We start from the raw sequence: 15,901 nt of genomic DNA on the forward strand, positions 1-15,901 counted from the left end.
AGCCCAGCTGGCAGGTCTGAATCTCCAGCTCTGCCACCCAGGAGCTGTGTGAGCTCGAACAGTCACCCAGAGCCTCTCCTGCCTCGGTTTCCTCACCAGGGCAGCAGGGTGGCCCTAGGTGACAGTGGGTGGCATTAACTCAGTACCAGAGAACAAGTTTTAACCCAAGCTCAGATTGGAATAATGGGATCTTCCAGGGAGGGCAGTCATGCTACCAGATTCTATAAACTGAGGCCACCTTTAATTACAAAAAATAAACATTTCCCTGAAAAGAAGGTTAAAATAAGATCCCAAACTTGCATTAATCACATGATCTTGCATGGACAGAAGAAGCAAATGGCAACACGTCATATACTAACACCTGTTTACCTCCCTGTCTCTGCTCCTCCGCCCTGCCCGCACACGCCTGAGTTCTGGAACAGATAAGAGATCGCCTCCGCAGGCCATGACGTACCTTGTATGACACCTTTACCACGGAGGGGGCCCACTTGTCGAATTCGTAGGCCCAGTTGGACAGCGTGCTGATGGAAACAGGAAGGGACAGTCAGGTTCCACGTCACACATCAGCCGCTCAGCGTCCACCCCCATGTGACCTGGAGTTGGGGAAGTGAGGCTGGGGGACCCGGAGCTGGCGGGGGGTCTGGCCATCTCCCATGTGGCAGAATGGAGGGGTGGGTCAGTATGGACCAAGGGTGCCCACACAAAGATCCGGGAACGGCTGCCCAGATCACTCTGGGCAGGGGTGGCCCAGCCCCAGGAGCCAGACCTTGGGGACTGGTCCCAGTCATTACAGTGCAGCCACAGACACGTGAGGGGATGGCGCCAGGTGTGGGCCCGGACCTTAGGAACCTGTGCAGAGGTGACGCTGAGGGCCCAGTGTGCCCTCTGTCACTATCAACATGAAAATGCCACTGCTGAAGGCGCCTGTCTAGTAAGGGACACAAAGACATCAAGAGCAGGTGGACCAAGCTGGACATGGGTGGGGGACCGGAGGGGTGTGAGAGAGGGGGGACAAGGACTCAAGGCTGTGCTTCGATGGGTGACCACAGCCAGGATGCACGGAGGTGGAGGGAGACAGGTAAAATGTGGGGAGAGGACAAGTTGGCCAGGAGCCTCAGGAAAGGATGGTGAGAGCAAAAGGGCCAAGTTCCTAAGGGAGCAGGTTCTGAAGGGAACTGGTTCAGATCAGGACACAAGCTCTTGGTGGGGAGGGAACTCACTCAGGAAGTCTAGGCTGGGTGCTCTGTAGAGACAGAACTCAAAGCCCGAGTGGAAGAGGCTGCTTGTCACTCACCTAGCTCCACCCTCCAAGAAGCTCCGCTGAGGGTGGGGCTGCACCCAGCTTAATCCCATACCTACCAAGCTTCCTACAACCAGGGCCAACCAGGCAGACATGAGTCTGAGCAAGTAAGGTAGAAGCTTGGGTTGCCAGGGTGAGAGGGGTATGCAGCCCTCTTAGGACCAGCAGATTGAGCTGCCATATGTACCTGTGGCCATGTGCCCTGCCCAGTGTCCTGGGAACCCTGATGAGATGATGGGGGGAGAACAGCCATCTCGCAACCATGAGGCAGAAAGCCTGAGGACAACCATACACTGAGGATGATGGACCAGAAAACAGCAGGAGACTGGGCCCTGGTGACACATTGGGGCGGCCAGGCCTGCCCCAGACGGCCTGGGTATGGTCTTCTCCTTAGCCCTCCCTGGCTTGGTCACTGGGGTCACAATCACACACAGCCTAACACACTCCCCTAGAGACCATGACTCGGACTAGCATCTGGAAGGAAGCGAGGGGGGAAGGTCGGGAAACAAAGAGAGAAGCCAAGGGCCAAAGCCCAGGCCATGAGGGGCTCTGGGAAGACAGAGGCAGGGCAGAGGCTTGTGGCAGAAAGCAGCAAGTCCCAAGGGGCAGGATGGGAGAGCTGGATACCTGCACCCTGTCCACGGCCACTAGGGCACAGGCAGTCCCTCTGGCCCGGGCGCCCAAAGGCTGGAGATGAGCGTACAGCACAGCCTCACGGAAGGCAGTGGGGGGAAAAAGGAGCCGACCTAAACAACCTCGGGAAAAATGGAAATTTTAAGACAGAAGACAAAAGGGAGGTGGACATGAGCACTGTGCTCTGGCTGGTTTCTTACCGTTTCTCACTGGCGGGGACTAACCACTCTGAAACATACATTGGGTGCACCCAACGTGGACACTGGGACTAGACAAATGAGCCCATGGAGGGAGGACGGCAGGAGCTGGGCTGCTGACTACTGGGGCTGCCGGGCAGTGAGGCAGGAAGTGCTACAATGACCCCTGCGGTCACGGCTTGGAGGTGGAGGCGGCACCACACCTCAGGTTCAGCTTCACCTGGGTACAGGCAACTCGACAGAGATGTCGAGTTGGAGACATCTGTGTGGAGATGTGGGTCTGCACTTGTGCACGTGTTGCCCATTCTGTTGGCTGAGAGGGGCCGGGAAACCCTAAGCTGGGGGCAGCAAGCACCCGGGGCCCGGAATGGTTTCTAACTCCGAGCTCCGTGCAGAGAGACCAGCGCTACTTTGGGAGCAGCGAATTCTAGGGCTGGTGAGGTCAGCAGTGAGCGCTGAGCTGGGAACATGCTGCAGTGCTCTGCAGCCACCCCCACCCCGAGCCCCCCCAACAATGATGGGGTTCGTCCAAGGGGGCAGAGTGGCCAAACTGAAAGTGCTGCCAGTGGCCAAAGCTGGATGGTAACAAAGAATTTACCTATTCAAAGCAACATTGGAGCACATACTCCAAAGTTTAAAAGAAATATCCATGAGTCCACACTGATACAGCTAAATGATCGGATAAATTAATTCACAGGGGAAGAAGGACCCATTTTCTCTACAGAAGAATTCCTAATAATTGATGCCGCTCCCCCGCCTCCAGGAGTCAGGGCTGAGCTTCTCCTGCCTCGTGTGTGGGCTGAGCTCAGAAGACTTTGCTTCCAAAGAGCACAGTCCGGGAAGGGAAGGCAGTGCCCTTCATGGCAGAGTCCACCTGACACTGTCCTCAGCCAGGCGAGCAGGGTCACAGCACCAGAGAGAGCTGCACTGGTCGCACGCAGCCGAGGTGACCAGGTAGCCTGTCATCTCCTCATAACCCACCACTCCAGCTTATCTGGAGGAAATATCAGACGGGCCCAGGCCACAGGCAAGCGGGGAGAACACCGGCCCAGACGCCATGAAACTGCCAGGATCACTGGTGTTGAGGGAAGTCCTGGGGAGGGGGAGAAGTCTTGGGGACGGATGGTGGTGGTGGAGGCATGGCATGCAAATACAGTCGACACTAGTGAGCTCTACACTTGAAAGCAGTTGAACTGGGAGATTTTAGGTTGTGTATGTGACCACAACCAAAATTTTTTAAAGGAATTGAATGGCGCAAAGAGTGAAGCTTAATGGAATCTATGGACCTGAGGTAATAATGTAATTCTGATATTATTAGTCATTAGTTGTAACAAATGTGCCAAGCTAATGCAAAATGTTAATAGGGAAAACTGTGTGTGTGTGTGTGTTGGGAGGGAGGTTAATACGGGAACTCTATACTTTCTGTCTAATTTTTCTGTAAACCTACAACTGCTTTAAAAGATAAAGACTATCCTACCTATAAGTAAATTAAAAAAAATACAAATAGTCCAAGGAACTAACCCAGACCAGAGAAGGGTAAGGACTTCTTACAATGACTGAATGCAATGTGGGATCCTGGAAAGGATCTGGAAACAGGAAAAGGACATTTGGGAAAAACAAGTGAAATCCAAATAAGCCCTGGATTTTTAGCTCATAGTTATGTGCCAACGCTAGTTCCTTAGTTGTGACAAATGCCCCAAGGTCACATGAGATGCTAAACACAAGGGAAACAGGGCATCTCTTCAGGCAGGACTCATCCATTGGCGGCTGAGATTACTAGGCAAAGTACAATGGGAAACGGGATATTTACAAAGCTCCTAAGTGCCTCCCAGGAGATACTTATTCATTACAAAGGAGAACTTTGGGGGCTGCACGGGGACACCTGGCAGACAGCACATAACCCAGGTGACCCAGGTCAACCTGCCCAGCAATGCAGCCTGAGGTGACACTGTTCTCGGAAGACTCACAAAATCCGCATAACCTGAATTTCCTAACAAGGACACATTCGACAAACTTGCGCTGAGGACATCTTATGAGAACCTGTTTAAAAGAGCCAAGATGGAAAAGGACAGACAGACTGGAACCTGTCGGAGACAGGAAGAGACCAAGGAGACCTGATGACTAAAGGTCCTGGGGTCCTGGGGTAGATTTCAGAGCAGGAAAAAGCCATCAGTGGGGAAACTGGTAATGTGGGACTAGTTTTATATCAAGTCAATGTGGTTTCTCAGTTTGAATGACTGTCCACAGATTTTGTTAAGATCTGGGAAGATGATTGGAGGGTACATAGGAATTCTTCATACTATTTTTTGCAATTTTTTAATACATTTGAAATAACTTCAAAATGAAAAGTTAAAATAGCACCTTGGAAAAAGAGCTGCCTCGGTGGAGCTGGAAGCCCCACAGCTCGGGGCCAAGAGGAGATGAAGGTGGTTTGAGAGGTGTGAAGTCAAAGGAAAGGAAAGGAAGGAATGGAGGGTGCTGCTTGATTGGTAAAGGTTGAACCGATCTGGCCACCTTTATGGCCAGAGGACGACCAGAGACTGTAGGAATTGGGGAGTCTTAGAAGAAAAGGGACTTCAGCAGCTGGAGGGGCTGGGAGAAAGAGCACAGGCAGGTGCAGCAGCAGCTGGGCCCGATCATGAGGGCTCCTGCTGGGCCATGAAAGTAGATTTCCCTCAGTGGAGACCTGCCCTGCCAAGGTATCCTACTTCACAAGGCAAGGGAGAAGAAAAATATCTCCAAGTAAACTCTGAGAGTTCTGGAGGCCCCCAGCCCCAAAACTGTGGTGCCCGGGCTCCAGAGGCCTGGATCTTAAAGGTAGGAGGGCATTTCTCCCATGGGACCAGGGCACAGGAACTCAGCTTCCCAGACTCCCTCTCCAGTATGGATCTGTGGCTGAAGCGGCCCCAGCTGGGGGGCCTGGCAAAGGTGGGGAGGCCGCACTCCAGGGCTACCCAAGTCACAGAGGCCTGGCCAGGCAGGGTCAGTCGCATTCCAGCCAGTCATCAGTCTGGGGCTGGATGTGGGACCTGAGCTGGGCCAAGGAGGAGCCAGCCCTGGGATTTCTGAAAAACCCTGTGGCAGGTGAACCGTGGTATGGCAGGTGCTGAGCTGGGACAAGGGATGCCCCACGTGGGGAGGAGGCCAGCGGAGCTGAACGGCAGGGGCCTAGCTCAGGGAAGCAGATGCGCGTGCCTGCCATCTGTGCTGCCATCTGTGCCGTGCAGAACAGGCTGGGCTGTGACAGAGCAGACCCTGAGGGCCCCAGAGGCACTCCATAAGAGCTGTGCAAGGTCTGCCCAGAGCCTCTCCCCCAGCCCCACCTGACTCTTCTAGCGGGAGGGTCTAGGGCTCCTGTGGCTCCTGGGTGTGGGGAGTTGCTACGCCCTGCAGGCCTGGCCCAGCCGGGACAGACGCTGGACACCTGTCCCTGCAGCCAAGCCCGAGGGCGCACGGCCGCATACTCACGAGAGAGGCACGATGATGAGGAAGGGCCCGTTGATGCGCTTGTGCTCCATGAGGTACGTGATGAGCGCAATGGTCTGGATGGTCTTGCCCAGCCCCATCTCGTCGGCCAGGATCCCGTTGAGGTTGTTGTTGTACAGGGACACCAGCCACTCTAGGCCTTTGATCTGCGGGGGGAGGGCTGGGCTGGGAACCATCTCCGACTCATCCCACACCTTTCACACCCGGCCTCACCCCTAGCAGTCGTGTCTGGGATGTGACAGGTCTGCTGGGCCGATAATCTATGTCCACGGAACTTTGCTTCTGGGGTACACACTGGACCCCGATTTCTAACAGACACCCTCCGAGCAATGCCTGGAGCAACATGCCTCCAATTCAGGAGGCTTTAGGGACAAGGGGCCCACGCGATGATTCCGCCATACCACCAGCAGCTGCCTAGCCTTCATTTGTGAAGGATTAACTGAGAGCTTTCCAAAGCTTGTGAGCATCTGGAAATGGAGGCATTAGAGAGAACTGAATATAACTTGGAATTTCTGTAACAGAGGAAGGAAGTAAGCTCTGGCCAAGTTGTGATTCTCTGGATGGCACTCACTGCCCTCTGGATTTCCTCTGGTTACCAGATTCTCCTCTTTGGGGTTTGATGATGGAATGGAGGGTCTGAGAGTCCATTTAAGGAAAGGAGGGGAACAGGAAGCAGGAGAGACCAGTCACAGCCCAACAGAAAATGCGGGAGGTGTACGCCTTGGCTGGAATTACACCAGCTCCCTTTAGGGAGGCTGCTGACGCTGAGCTCAGATCGGCGGGAGGGGCTGCCACCCCATTTTACAGACAAAAGGGTGAAGTGCAGTTCTGACATTTACACTCCTATCCTGCTCAGCCTGCCTCACAGGAGGGTTCTGGAAATGGGGTGCTGAGCATACGTGTGCCTGGGCTTGGCTCAGGTCCTCACTTGGCCACAAGAGCCACGTGATTTTGAGGAATCACTGCATCACTCTGTGCCTTCCCATCCCTGCCTGTAAAATGCAAATTATAACAGCACCTACCACCCAGGGCTGCTAAGGCCTCAGAAGAGAACAGCTTAGGGCCTGTCCCTCTCTGCCTGGTGCCCACCAGGCAACCAGGGTATCAATTTCCTGCTCAGCTTCATCTCAGCCTCCGGGCTAAGCTAAGAGCTCACGCCTCTGCTTTGCCAACTGAGGCTCAGAGAGGAAGGGTAAGGTGCCCAAGGACCCAGAGGGGCAAGGACCCATGGGGCCACCCAGGACCTGGGAGCCCTCGCCTGAGACTGTTCTCCTGGACGTGGCCGCACCACCGCCCTCTCACCTGGTACTGCTTGAGGACACCATTGACCATCAGTGCCGACTGCTTGTCCACACGCTCGGTGACGGCGTGGGCCACGGCATAATAGGACTGCAGACCCCGGGCGAGGGCTTGGGACACACCATATTCATCGTCAACGTCTTGCTTGGCATTCCTGCGGGTGAGGTGGCAAACGCATGTGAAGACACACATCCTTGCTTGCGACAACAAGCTATGGGGAGTGGGTCCTCGGGCCCACGTGCTGTGGCATGAAACCTGGCAGTGTAGCTGGGCAGTCTGGGGTCAAACAAGGGGACCCCAGACTGGACTCCTGGGTGCCCTGGGTCCCCACTCGCCTTCACAGACCAAGAACGATGTCGCCTGTTGCTTCATATAAAGACACTTTCCTTCTAGCAGGAAACTTGTCATAATGGCCGAGCCCTTCTCCTGAAACTGTCTTTTAAAACGTGACTTTAAATGATCTACATTTATTGGTATGACAGATCTGATCTGACTTGTTTTATGTCATGCTTTCTGCTTCTGTGTCTTATTTCAACTTTTCCTCAGTATGCTCTGTGATTTCTTAGCTTTGTAAGTTTTTTTATTTTCCTGTAGGTTTCTTCTGATGACTGCAAAGGGCCTGTTTTTGTTGCAGTGACTACCTTCACATCTGTACCTAGCACCCTCAGACCCCCCATGTCTTTCGGCAGTAGCCACGTACTTCTTCCCACAAGGGAGAGGAAATCGGACGTTCGCTGTAACTGCGCTCACACCCGCAGAGGCTCAGGGCTCCCCCACACGGCCCCTGGCTAGGGGAGTGAGAAGGCCGTCTGCACAGACACGAGAGCTTTCCAGGATGGCTGCTGGTGGAGAAAGCAGACCAGTGCGCCCACACACCTGAGTCTGAATGCAAGCGCGACTGCGGAGGCTGTGCTTACTGACACCAAGAAGGACCCCCGGAAGGGAAGGGGTGGGGAGGGCAGTTGGCGAACACGGTAAGGAGCTGGTTTTTTGTTGGACACCCAATTGTGCCTTTTCAACCCATGTGGCCCCTGCAAATGTATTTCCTATATCAGATTTCTATACAAATAAAGGAAGTTTTGAACAAATAACTTTTGTGTGTTCATGTTCCCATGATGTCTGCCAGCTGGAGGATGGTCCGTGCTGCTGTGGAGGGCAGAGAGTGGTGGAACTGATGGGCCAGGAGCTTTCACTGCTCCTGCCAGGGCCAGTTGAAGGGACGGTGGCTGACGAGGGGGGACCCTTACTCAATGATGTGCCGCGCGTCCACCTCAGAGACGTCGTCACTGTCTGGGTCTGGAATCTTCTTCTTCTCCTCCATGGGCAGGGCAGGAGGCTGTGCTGGCTGCGGCTGCTCCTCCTCCTCCTCCTAGCAGGAGACCAGCCAGTGTTACCGCGGCCCGGGACACACAGCCAGGCCCATACAGCCCGTACAGCCTGGTCCAGACAGCCAGGCCCACATAGCCCATACACACATGCAGCCCAGTTCATACCGTCAGGACCGCACGGCCAGGCCCATATACCCATACAGGCAGGCTCACACAGCCCGTTTAGCCAGACTCACACAGCCCGTTTAGCCAGACTCACACAGTCAATACAGCCAGGGCCGCACAGCCAATATAGCCTGGTCCATACAGCCAGACCTGTAGAGCCCATAGAGCCATGCCCATCGAGCCCATGCAGCCCAGTCCACACAGTGAGGACCACACAGCCAGGCCCGCAGAGCCCATACAGCCCATGCAGCCAGTCATACAGTCAGGACGATAAAGCCAGGCCCATACAGGCAGGCTCACACAGCCAGTATAGCCTGATTCATACAGCCAGGCCCACATAGCCAGGCCCATACAGCCCATGAGCCTGGTACACACAGACAGGCCCACATCGTCCATACAGCCTGGTCCATATGGGCAGATCCACACAGCCAGGCCCACACAGTCCATACAAGCAGGTCCACACAGCCCACACAGCCCCACCCACACAGCCCACACAGCCAGGGCTCCAGGGGGGAGAAGACAATTCTGGAAGCAAGTGCTGCTTTTTACAACCCTCACTCCCTCGTCCTATCCCAGAATATGGGTTCTTCATTGCTCAGTAAATCATCTTCAGTTTTCCTAGCACAGATTTGGACCTCTTTTGAAGGTCATCTTGGGGCAATCTGTCCCTTGGCTACTATTTTTAAAGTAGACACCTTTGGCCCATACCCCACTACACAACGGACATTACACATTTATTCTTAGCCCAAACTTTTTAAGTAGCTTTTCAGCTGATTCTCTGAGTTTCTTAAGTATTACACATTTTATAGCCATCTTGCAGTATTTATTGCTCTGAATTTCGTTTCAGGTTTATTGACAAGGCTAGAACGTCTACAGCATGTCAGATAATACTGGTACAAACAGGCATCCCAATTTACTAAGAGGTTGTTCGTAAACCTGTAAAGTAAATACAAGGATTGCATTTTGTTAAAGGGTGTTACAGGATCTCCTGAACAGAAGATGGTGGGACTTAGTGAAACACTGACAAAATAAACACACTGCTACATTTTCCAACAGTAAACCATCCTTGTAGTCCTGAATCAATCAGACACCACGACAATGGATTATTTTCCTTATTATAATGGAATCACTACAAAGCTAGGAAAAAATTATGTGAAATTAGTCTGCTACATAATTCCAGTCAAAATCCAGTGGGATACATCTTGGAACAGGCAAAATGATTTTAAAGAACACTGGAAAAAATGAAAAAGGGATAATAACATCTGGAACAAAAAAATCCTAACTGGTACAGACATCCTAATCACAATAATATATCAGAGGCTGAAACAGGGTAGGACTTCTGGCTATATTTGAAGGATAAGCACGGCAAATTCTCTCCCCCAAATGCAAATTTAAGGCTAGCCAAATCTGGAAAAAGCAACTCTTTCAGAGTTCAGGAAAACAGCCAAAAGCATATGAAAATGAATGCTTTAATTCCTGAAAAAAGGCTCAACTCTGGGCAAGAAGAATGGGATTTTTTAGCATTCTTTCTTGGGGCTCCATTTCTGTCAAAGTGAAGGCTCTGCAGGATGGGCAGGCGACAGGCCTGGCAGCTGTGGCTGATGGGAGCGTGCTCTCCTCTATCAGCGGGTGATGCTTACGCCTCTGTTACTGGCTGAGGCTGCACACGTGTACAGAAGAGATGAAGAAAGGGCCCAACAGGAAGTACAAGCCAGGGCAGATTTGGAAACAGCCCTGATTTTGCATGTGCCCCTCTGTGCACACAGTGACCCATCAGCAAGAGAAGTGGACAGGCCCAGTGTGTTTGAGCACAATCTTTGTTCAATCACTGAGTGAACACCAGGTTGCAAAGACATGTGGGTCACTCCTGGAAAGCCAGGTTTAAAAATAAAAAAGTAAAACAAACAGGCAAAACAGAACAAAACTGAGCAGACACACCAGAGGCAGCACTGGCACCAAGGAACAAATTTAATGCAGGGAAATAACTAACCAGACAGACCACTAGACAACCCCCCCAGGAGTACAAACCAAAATCCAGGGTGGTAAAACAGGTTGCAAGAAAACACCATAAGACAAGCCAAGAAATATGAGAGTGTGTTTGCATACCCGGGGGGAAAGCAGTGAATCGAACCTGTCTCTGCTCCCAGATGTTGGAATAAACATATAAAGCCTAAAAAGCAGCTGTTATTTTTTACATGTTCAAAGAACTAATGAAAACCATGTTTAAGGATGGTATGACCACCTGAATCAACAAATGCGAGATATCAATAAGAAGAAAAATGATGAACTTCCCAAATTTGATGGAAAAAAACTAAAACTAGCCAGTCAAGAAGCTGTCAGACACCAAGGAAAATAAACACAAAGAAACAGTTCACCATCAAACATAGAGCCAAAGACGAATAGAAAATCATGAAAGCAGAAAGAGTACAGACAGATATCGCTATGAGTCGCTGATTCTTATGCCAGAAGGCATTCAAATGACACTCAAAGAATAAAAGCTGAAGGATATAAGACGAAAAAGAAAAAGTCAACCAAGAATCTATGTCCAAGATGAATAAATACATATGGATTAAAAATAAATAAATAATAGGGAGAACAAATGTTAAATTTAGTAGATTGACATGCTAGTAATCAATGAAAGGGAGGGGTAAGGGGTATGGTATGTATGAATTTTTTTCTGTTTTCTTCTTATTTCTTCTTCTGAATTGATGCAAATGTTCTAAGTAATGATCATGATGATGAATATACAATTATAAAAAAGAATGTTCATATTGTATATTGATTGGTTTTGTAATAAAACTTTAAAAAAATATATAAATGGGACTCTCATGCACCATCAATAACTTCTTAGAGGAAATTTTTAAATAGATTGTATTGGCAATTGCAGCAAAAAGAATAAAGATTATTCACGAATAAAAAAAAAAAAAGAATCTATGTCCAGATAAACTATCTTTCTAAAATGAAGGCTAAATAAATACATTTCTAGACATAAATTACTACTAAAAGACATTCTTAACAATTAATAACAAAAGACTTATTTTAAGCTAAAAGGAAATGATACCTAACAGTAAGTAGAATCCACAAGAACAAATAAATGGTAAATAGGGGGACCAGTACAAATGACTCTGAATATAGTTCCTTTATTTCATCTTTATAAACGAGGTTGTATAACTACTTAGCTTTCACAATGTGACCTTGTGATTGTGAAAATCTTGTGGCGGACACTTCTTTTATCCAGGGTATGGATAGATGAATAAAAAAATAAGGACAAAAAATAAACAAATAATGGATGAGGGGGATAAGGGATTAGAAAAATTGGGTAGATTGCAACACTAGTGGTTAATGAGAAAGAGGGGTAAGGGGAATGGGACGCATGTTTTTTTTCTGGAATGATACAAATGATCAAGGTGATGAGCACACAACTATGTGATGATACTGTGAGCCACTGACTATACTTTGGATGGACTGTATGGTACATGAAGACATCTCAATTAAAAAATTAAAAAATAAAAAAAAAAAGAAAGAAAAGCCTAGAATCAGATGGTTTCACAGGTGAATTCTCCCAATCATTCCAAGAAGAATTAACACCAATCCTGCTCAAACTTATCCAAAAACCTGAAGAGGAGGAACCCTACCTAACTTATTCTATGAAACCAACATCACCCTAATATCAAAACCAGGTAAAGACACCACAAATAAAAAGAATTATAGAATTGCTCTAATGAATATACATGAAAAATCCCAACAAAATATTTGTAAATCAAATCCAACTGCACATCAAAAGAATTATATACTATGAGCAATCAGTTTGATCTCAGGCATGCAAAGGTGCAAAAACCAATTCATGTATTACACCACATTAACAAATCAAAGGGGAAAAACTACATGATCATCTCGACTGACATAGGAAAGGTATTTGAGAAAATCCAGCATTCACTCTTGATAAAAACACTTTGAAAGATCGAAATAGAAGGACACTTTCTCAACACGATTAAGAGCATATATGAAAAACACACAGCTACCACAGTACTCAATGGGGAAAGACTGAAAGCTTTCCCTCTAAGATCAGGAACCAGACAAGGACGCCCACTATCACCACTATTATTCAACACTGTGCTAGAAGTTCTAGCTAGACCAACCAGGCAGGACAAAGAAATAAAAGGAATCCAAACTGGAAAGGAAGAAGTAAAACTCTCATTATTTGCAGATGATATGATACTATACTTGGAAGATTCTGAGAAATCTACAGCAAAGTTACCTGAGCTAATAAATTTAGCAAGGTGGCGGGTCATAAAATTAATGTGCAAAAATCAGTAACATTTCTATAAATGTTAGAGAAATGTTACAAGCAATGAGCTAGCTGAGGAGTCAGTTAAGGAAAAAATTCCATTCAAAATAGCAACTAAAAGAATCAAATACTTTAAAGAATGAACTTCACTAGAGACATAAAGGACTTGTACAAAGAAAACTACATAAGCAGTGCTAAAAGAAATCAAAGGAGATCTAAATAAGTGGAAAGACATTCCCTGCTCATGGATAGGAAGCCTAAATACAGTTAAGACGTCAATCTTCCCCAAATTGATCTACCAATTCAACACAGTACCAATCAAAATTCCAACAACCTACTTTGAAGATTTGGAAAAGCTAACTACCAAATTCATCTGGAATGGAAAGAGACCCCCAATAGCTAAAAGCATTCTAAAAAAGAAGAACGAAGTAGGAAGAGTAACACTCCCTGACTCTGAAACCTATTATAAAGCCACAGTGGTCAAAACAGCATGGTACTGGCACAAAGATAGAAGCATTGACCAATGGAATCAAATCAAGAGTGCAGAAATAGACCACTAAGTCTATGGTCAACTGATTTTTGACAAGGCCCCCAAATCCTCTGAACCAGGACAAAATAATCTTTTCAATAATTGGGCACGAAAAAACTGGACATCAATAGCCAAAAGAATGAAAGAGGACCCCTATCTTACACCCTACATAAAAATTAACTCAAAGTGGATTAAACACCTAAATATAAGAACTAGCACCATAAAGGTTCTAGAAGAAAATGTAGGGAAACATCTTCAAGACCTGGTAATAGGAGGTAGCATCTTAAACTTTACATCCAAACAGCACAAGCAACAAAAGAAAAAATAGATAATTGGGGACTCCACAAAATCAAATGCTTCTGCACCTTAAAAGACTTTGTCAAAAGGTAAAGAGGCAGCCAACTCAATGGGAGAAAATATTTGGAAATCACATATCAGACAAAGGTTTGATTTCCCGTACATACAAAGAAATCATACAACTCAACAACAAAAGAACAACCCAATTATAAAATAGGCTAAAGATATGAATAGGCGTTTTTCTGAAGAGCAAATACAGATGGCTCAAAAGCACATAAAGAGATGCTCATTTTCATTAGCTATAAGGGAAATGCAGATCAAGACTACAATGAGATACCACCTCACACCTATAAGAATGGCTGCTATTAAACAAACAGGAAACTATAAATGTTGGAGAGGATGTGGAGAAACTGGGACACTTATGCATTGCTTGTGGGAATGTATAATGGCATAGCCACTATGGAAGACTGTTTGGCGGTTCCTTAGGGAACTAAATATCAAGCTGCCCTATGACTGAGCAATAGCTCTACTTGGTATATACCCAGAAGAGCTGAAAGCAACGACACAAACAGACATTTCCACATTGAAGCTCATAGCAGCATTATTCACAATTGTCAAAAAATGCCCATCAAGAGACGAGTAATCAACAAAACGTGGTATATACATATGTGCTGGTTTGAAAGGATATATGGACCCTAGTAAAGCCATGTTTTAATCAAAATCCCATTGATATTCATAACAGCATTATTCACAATTGCCAAAAGATGGAAGCAATCCAAGTGTCCATCAACCAATGAATGATAAATAACTGTGGTCTATACATGCGATGGAATCTTATTCAGCAGTAAGAAGATATGAAGTCTTGACACACGTGACAACATGGATGAACCTGGAGTATATTACATTGAGTGAAATAGGCAAGACTCAAAAGGACAAACATAGCATGATCTCACTAATATGAACCAAGTATAATAAACTCAGAAAGTTAGAATACAGGTTACCAGGAGACAGAATGGGGGTAGTGAATGGGGAACCGATGCTTACTTTGTGCAGAATTTTCATTTAGGTTGCCTGGAAGTGAGTGGAAACTGACAGAGGTGATGGCAGCACACTGCTGTGCGTATATATAACACACTGCATCATGTGTGTGGGTGAGGACGAAAGGGGTAGTTTTAGGTCGCTGTGTTACGAGAAGGAAAGTGAGAGGATAAAACATGGGACTGTAAGATCCGTGTGCTGGACAGTGAGCAGTACAAATGTCAGAAAGTTCTCTCATGAACCATAGGAAATGGACATCACAGTTACAAGGTGCTAATAAGAGGGCAGGACACGGAAAAAAATACGCCTACTGCAAACTATGGACTACAGCAAACAATGACATTTTAGTATTCTTTAAATTTAAATAAATCTTTAGAGACAGAATTAGAGTAGTGGTTATGTAGCGGTGGGACAGGACAGAGTAATTGAGAGGTGACTGCTAAGGGGTACAGGACTTTTCTTTTCGAAGTAATAAAAATGTCCTAAAATTGATTGTGGTGAGGAATGCACAACTCTGTGATTATACTAACAGTCACCGTGGGTGGCCTGTATGGTATGTGAATGCATCTCAATAAAAGTGCTTAAAAAAAAAAAAGTATAGTAAACAAAACAAAACACAGGAGTTAGAATGGTATGCTAAAATCCTATCGAATCTCCAAAAAGAAATCTATCAAAACCAAAAAAGGAGTTTAGCAAGTTCACAAGTTCTGTTCACTGGAAAAGAACTGAGAATCAGAAATGAACCCTTACATTAATGGTCAACTGATCTAACACAAAGGTGTCAAGAGCATTCAATAGGGAAAAAAGAGTCTCTTCATTGCAGAGGGGCCAGTCTCTCCAGAACATCAATTACTTCCTTCCTCCATTCCGTATTATGAAAAAGTTAGAATGGTCATAGCCCAAATACCCCTCAAGAGTGGGAGCAAGATCAAAGGTGATGATGGAGTTATACAGAAAAGGTTAGGTTTAACAAATGAGTGTGATCACTGAATCACTATATTGATATTTCTTTTAGTCTCGACTTTTTAGAGCAGCTAGAAGTAAAAACCTAAAATTGTGGAATTGCAACCCATACCAAACTCTGAAATGTGTTCTACAAGTAACTGCTGAGATGTATTTAGAAATTTATTGCTTTTAATATACGCTATTTTTCACACAAAAAAAGAAAAAAAGTCAATTGTGATTATTAAAAAAAAAGATTAATTAATTAAAGAAAATAGTCTTTCCATCAAACACTGTTGGGTAAATTGTGTATCTACATTCCAAAAAATAAACTTAGATCCTTTTATCAGACCACACACAAAAAGTCAACTCAATATGGATCACAGTCCTAAATGCAAG

The 15,901-nt window shown here is 46.8% G+C and overlaps 1 protein-coding gene across 8 annotated transcripts in view; it reads right to left on the bottom strand.

Annotated features, from left to right (window-relative positions):
* The window catches only part of SMARCA4 (SWI/SNF related BAF chromatin remodeling complex subunit ATPase 4), a 93,536-nt gene that overhangs the window by 41,116 nt on the left and 36,519 nt on the right, over nt 1-15,901 (bottom strand). For all 8 annotated transcript variants that reach the window (XM_077121783.1, XM_077121785.1, XM_077121784.1 and 5 more), the window contains exons 14-17: nt 8,163-8,284; nt 6,919-7,069; nt 5,599-5,762; nt 455-521 (exon numbers count right to left, since the gene is read on the bottom strand). In XM_077121783.1, coding sequence (XP_076977898.1) covers nt 455-521; nt 5,599-5,762; nt 6,919-7,069; nt 8,163-8,284 — 504 coding nt within the window. The remainder of the gene's footprint in view (nt 1-454; nt 522-5,598; nt 5,763-6,918; nt 7,070-8,162; nt 8,285-15,901) is intronic.

Source organism: Tamandua tetradactyla, chromosome 11 (assembly GCF_023851605.1).
Source record: "Tamandua tetradactyla isolate mTamTet1 chromosome 11, mTamTet1.pri, whole genome shotgun sequence".
Lineage (NCBI taxonomy): Eukaryota > Metazoa > Chordata > Mammalia > Pilosa > Myrmecophagidae > Tamandua > Tamandua tetradactyla.